Source organism: Saimiri boliviensis, chromosome X (assembly GCF_048565385.1).
Source record: "Saimiri boliviensis isolate mSaiBol1 chromosome X, mSaiBol1.pri, whole genome shotgun sequence".
NCBI lineage: Eukaryota > Metazoa > Chordata > Mammalia > Primates > Cebidae > Saimiri > Saimiri boliviensis.
In genome coordinates, this window is record NC_133470.1 from 24721920 (window position 1) to 24728012 (window position 6093).

At 41.7% G+C, this 6093-nt stretch overlaps 1 protein-coding gene across 1 annotated transcript; it reads left to right on the forward strand.

Annotated features, from left to right (window-relative positions):
* Positions 1 to 3397: 3397 nt before the first annotated feature.
* On the forward strand, positions 3398 to 5209 carry LOC101031125 (DDB1- and CUL4-associated factor 8-like protein 2). Its single transcript, XM_003924176.4, has one exon. It carries the CDS (start codon positions 3398 to 3400, stop codon positions 5207 to 5209), a length of 1812 nt encoding a protein of 603 aa, XP_003924225.1.
* The last annotated feature ends 884 nt before the right edge of the window (positions 5210 to 6093 follow it).

The window sequence follows — 6093 nt, forward strand, 5'->3', positions numbered from 1 at the left end:
CCATTCCTGTCCTCAAGCATCTGAAATGGTTAAAGATAAACAAATAGCAATGCGGTCTCATTTTATGGTTGTGTCATGAAACTACAAGTGGCCTGTATCTGCTTCCAGGCAACAAATCTTCATATCTCTATTGGACTCATTCTCTCAGTCTGAGTTGGCAGTTCCAAACCTTCTTCCATTTCAAAGCTCCAGCACAGATTTATTCCTCCTCGTTCATAGTTGATTTTCTTGCTTCTTTATTCATTTCAGGAATGGAAGCAGTTAGAAGATAATATGCATATTATTTCACCACAAGATCTTACAACCTGCCTGCCTCCATGCCAAATATTTTGTCTCCTCTCCTGCTACAAGCCCTCCACCTGTGCATTGAATCCTGTTTCCTCTCCCCTATTTAAGACTTTCAGAAACTTCTCCTATCCCCACTGCATTACAACTCCCCCCTCACTACTGAATCATTATCATTAGTGTATGACATCTTATGATAACCCGGGTTTTAAAAAATCTATTGACCCCATTTCCCTTGATCACTCTAGTTCTCTTCTCCTCTTTGCAACAAAACTCATAAGAGCTGTCTCTCCTCACTCACCATCATCACTTCTTCCCTCTCCTTTCTTTCCCCAAACATTCCTGGCCAAGATTTTTTTCTCATAAGTCTTATAAAGGAGTTACAATAAGTCATTGTACCTCCCTCTTACCAAATTCAGTGGTCACTTCCAGGCTTTATCTTAACCTTTCAGCAATATTTGGCACAGTCAGTCACTCCTGCCTTTGTAAATTAATTTCTACATTTTCTTCGTATTCTCATATTTTTCTCCTACATAACTGGCTGCTTCTTCTGCTCCATATGGTTGTTTTTTCCTTTTCTTCCTAAAATAAGTGTTGAAGTTTTCCAATTCCTAGTCCTCAGATCTTTGCTTTCCAACTATATTCACTCCCTAGGTGATCTCCTTTACTCCCAGTCACTAATGACTTCTAAATTTATATCTATACTTATAATCTTTCCTGTAAATTCCAGACACGTATATCCAATTGCCAGCTCAGTGCTTCTGTTTTCTCAATGTTTCATGGACATTTTTACACTTGATGTAAATAAAACAGAGCTCTTGATTCCCCATCCTCATCTCTAATCCTCATTGTAGTAAATGTCACCACCATTAACCCATTATTCCTGTCAAATACTTAGGAATTACCATTGATTCCTATCTGTCCACCAGAGGCTGGATAGCTTACATTTAAACATCCAGATTCCTTCTCCTCCCTCTTAATGTGATTGAGTGTGAAGCACCAGCAGGAGAGCACAGAAAGGAAAATGAATCTGGGGAATTTATTTCCCTGGCTCCCTCCCTATGGGTTTACAGAGGGATGGCTAATGTCAAGCCAGACTCTCCACACTCCACTTTTCATCTCAGGTTTTTGATAACTTCTCTCTGCCTTCTGTCTTCCTGTTCATAATAGCAATGACGTCCACATGTTTCCCTTGTGATTTAGCCTGCTCTCACCTTTGTAAAGAGCCCACTTGTTGAACTGCTTCCAATTACCCAACTGGCATGTGTATCTTGCCAATAGCCTAATTCACCTCACACTCATATTCAACTCATCAGCAAATGCTGTCCTTTCCACTTTCAAAATATGTTCCAAACTTAACTAATTTTCTCCACCTACACATCCCAACACTAGTTTAAGCCAGTTTAATTTCTCACCTGGATTAGAGCAATAGTTTAGTGCATCTGCTCTCTCTTCTCCCATGCTATTCTCCACACAATAGCAAGTGTCAACCTTTTAATAAGTAAGTCACATAAGACATACCCCTGCTCACAAGCTCCCAAAGGTTTTCCAGCACACTTAGAATAAAACGAAGCACTCTAATTCCTTATAATGGTCAATAAGGCTCCATTTAGTTGACCATGGCTTCTTCCAGTCTCATTGCCTGTCACTCTCCCTGAAGTTGACTTGCACTATTTCAATCACAATCTCCTTGAAGTTTCATGAACACTCACATTGTGATACTATTTCAGATAATTTGCACTCCATATTACTTTATAAGGAATGTTCTTACCCTAGGTACTTGAGGATCTATTTCTCTTTTCATTCAGCTCTCTACTTAAATGTCACCCCATTAAGAAGTCCTTCCTGAATGTACTATTTAAAATAACAAACCATATTCTATATGCATTTATACAGTTTTAATTCTCTCCATAATATTCATTACTCCTTCATCTGGTCTATCTATGTATTGATTTGTCTATTTTCTCTTTTATCCACCATATTATATACTCCATGAGTGAAGGGAATGCCACTTTTATTCACCACTGTGTTATCAGTACATAGAACAGTACATGTCACATAGAAGCCCTAAAATAAATGCACAGTGGATTAATGAATGAGAATGGAAATATATAAAATGAATCGATGAGATGTAAAGCCGAGCAAACAAAATCTTAAATGGAAAGCCAATTTATAGTCAAAAGTTGCCTACTAAGCAAATATGAAAGGCAGAGTGATAAAATAGCATCAGGTTAAAGTAACCTGATTTACCCTCTAACACTGGAACTATTCTTTGCAATGGGTCAAGACATATGGAAAGCCAATTAAGATTTCCTGATATAATTTGGATATTTGTCCCCTTAAATCTTGTGTTAAAATTTGATCCCAAAGAGAGTCAGAGCCACCGCCACTCTCCTTCTCCTCCCCTCTCCAGAGCCACCAGACCCTCAGGGTCTCTGCAGCCTGCCGCCTCAGCCCAGCCCACCCCTGCCCCAACCCCCACGCCCCAGCACCATGCCTCATGAGAAGACCTTCAGGCAGCCCACACCATAAGACAAAAAGTAGAATGTCCCACTTATCAGAGAGCAGCATCCAACCAGAATCCCAGTGACTTTTTGACATACAAGAAATAAATTGAAAAGCTTGAGGGACACTTAGCTAACCTTTCATTGTTCTTGCTTACATCTTCATTTCATACAGTACGTTATCTTCAAGCAAAACACTGAGTGGCTTCCAAAAACTATTTTGCCAAAGGGGGATCACTTTTGCTCATGGTTCTCTGATAAGAACATTTTCCAAGGTGCAGCAAGTTTCAACCTTAAAAAACCCGCAGCTACTCACAGTGTAAGATGTCCATGGGGGTGGGGCTCTGGGCCTGGAAAAATTAGAGCAGTCTACATGCCGCGAGGAGGTGAGCAGGTAAGAAGCTTTCTGACCCTCACAGGCTCCAGTACTGACAACTGCTTTGGCAGAATCTTTTATTGTTCCCTTTAGCCAATCAGATTGGCACTTTTTAGTCACGCGCTTACTTCCTTAGCAACCATCAGTCCTAACAGTAGACCAACTATCTTCCTTGAGATTTTAGGAGCTGGATTTTCCAGTTCCAGATTGGCCACAGCAAACATCTTACGAGATGTCCCACCAAGAGGGCAGCGCAGATGGCTCACAAGACTTAGGGATTGAAAGCCTGTTCAGCAGCCCAGAGGAGCAGTCTGGAGCGGCGGCAGCAGCGACAGAAGCCTCCTCGGACATTGATATAGCAACCTTACGTGTGAGTATGAGAATGACTGGAGGTGGCGGTGATACCAGGGTTGGTGGTTTCCCAAACGATGCCAGCTCAGAAAATCGAAGCACTAGCCAAGAGAGTTCAAGTGAAGACGTCGAACTTGAGAGCATGGAGGACTTTGAGCGTTTATTCATGGGTGGTGGAAGCTTATTCTATTACCCTTTACTAAGACCGGACGAGATAGTAGAGGAGGAAGAGGAAGAAATAGAGGAGGAGGGAGGGGAGGAAGAAGAACAGGCGCAGATGTGTCCACAATGCGGTGGTGCCAACCATGAGCAGTGTTTGTTAGAGGAAGATAGGGTGCTGGAGGAGTGGATTTCCTCAGAGACATCTGCCCTGCCCCGACCTCGCTGGCAGGTTGTTACTGCTCTTCGTCAGCGGCAGCTGGGTTCAAGTACCCGCTTTGTCTATGAGGCCTGTGGGGCAAGAGCCTTTGTGCAGCGTTTCCGCCTGCAATATCGTCTTGACGGACATATGGGTTGTGTCAATACTGTACACTTTAACCAGCGTGGCACCCGGCTGGCCAGTAGTGGTGATGACCTAAGGGTGAGAGTATGGGACTGGGCGCAGCAGCAGCCAATATTGGACTTTGAGAGTGGTCACAAAAATAATGTCTTACAGGCCAAATTCCTCCCTAACTGTGCGGATTCCACACTGGCCATGTGTGCCCGTGATGGGCAGGTACGGGTAGCAGAACTAATTAATGCATCATATTTCGAGAGTACTAAGCGTGTGGCCCAGCACAAGGGAGCTGCCCACAAGTTGGCTCTGGAGCCAGACTCTCCTTATAAGTTCCTCACTTCAGGTGAAGATGCCGTTGTCTTCACCATTGACCTCAGACAACACCAGCCAGCTTCAAAAATTGTGGTAACAAAAGAAAAGGGGAAGAGAGTGGGACTGTATACAATTTCCGTGAATCCTGCTAATACCTACCAGTTTGCAGTGGCTGGACAAGATCAGTTTGTCAGGATTTATGACCAGAGGAGAATTGATGAGAAAGAAAACAATGGAGTGCTCAAGAAATTCTCTCCTCATCATCTGGTTAATTGTGATTTCCCAACAAACATCACCTGCACTGTGTACAGCCACGATGGCACGGAACTCTTGGCCAGTTACAATGATGAAGATATTTACCTCTTCAACTCCTCTCACAGTAATGGTGCTCAATATGCAAAGAGATTTAAGGGACACCGAAATAATACCACCGTCAAAGGTGTTAATTTCTATGGTCCCAGGAGTGAGTTTGTCGTCAGCGGTAGTGATTGTGGTCACATCTTCTTTTGGGAAAAATCGTCTTGCCAGATCATCCAGTTGTTGAAGGGGGACGCAGAAGGTACAATAAACTGTCTTGAACCCCACCCTTACCTACCTATGTTGGCAACCAGCGGCCTAGATCATGATGTCAAGATCTGGACACCCACAGCTGAAGCTGCCTCTGAGCTTACTGACTTAAAGGATGTGATTAAGAAGAACAAGTTGGAAAGAGATCAAGATAGTTTGTACCATACCGGCCTGTTTGACCAGTACATGCTTTGGTTCCTCATGCGCCACCTGTCACAGAGAGATCATCACCCAGTCTGGGGAGCCAGATTCCCAGGAGAAGAATTGAATGAGTCTTCCAGCACCTCAGATACATCCGAGGAGGAAGGCCAACACTGAGCACCATGCATACCATCCCAAAGACCTCGCAGCCAGTCAAGCTAGATGCCACCTAAGTACACTTGATTTTAAAATGCTGTTTGACTAATTTAGAATTGTCAATAGATTAATAGATTTGCTTTTTGTCTTCTATTTTCCACAATTTATACTGAAAACCATCTATTCCATTCTTTCCTCTCTCCTTTCTTCCTTCCACACCTTTCTTTCTCATTTCTTTTCTCATGATTTCCTTATGCCTCTTTTGTTACGCCTTATTCTTACATGAGTGCATACACAATTTGCTTATGCCTCTTTTTCTTTGTTCCCTAATAGTTGACCTCTAAAATTTCCTAATTTTGTTGAAAAAAATTAATAGCCTTATTAGATGCATCTACTCAATTCTGACATTCTGAAAAAGATTACCTTTTTACTTTTTTTCATCTTCAACAATTTTTTCTGAAGATAAGTTCTTCAGTCGACCTGAAAAATTTCAAAAATATGTTTTTTCTTTAGAAGGAAAATAAGACTAACTATAGTTTTGCTCTATTGATGCTGACCCTTCGCCACACACACACAATCTCAGAGAGGGAAAAGATGAGGAGTAGTGTGTAGATTAATTTCTAATTAGATAATTCATCCCTTCAGAATAAATAACATGAGATTATCTACATTTTCTGAATCCATATGTTAATAATTTTGAAAAATTTGAGTGCAATGTAGTTGGTAAGAACTAAATTAAGTTTGATCACGTGACATCATTTACTCTGTGCATTAAGTGTTCTTGAAGTTTTAAGGTTGGGAACTCCCAAAGGGTTACTTTCCAGGAAGTCCTTCTGGAACAGCCATTTCCTATAAATACCAGCTACTGGTATAAAAATCTCTCATATTTGAAAGTACATTTTAAT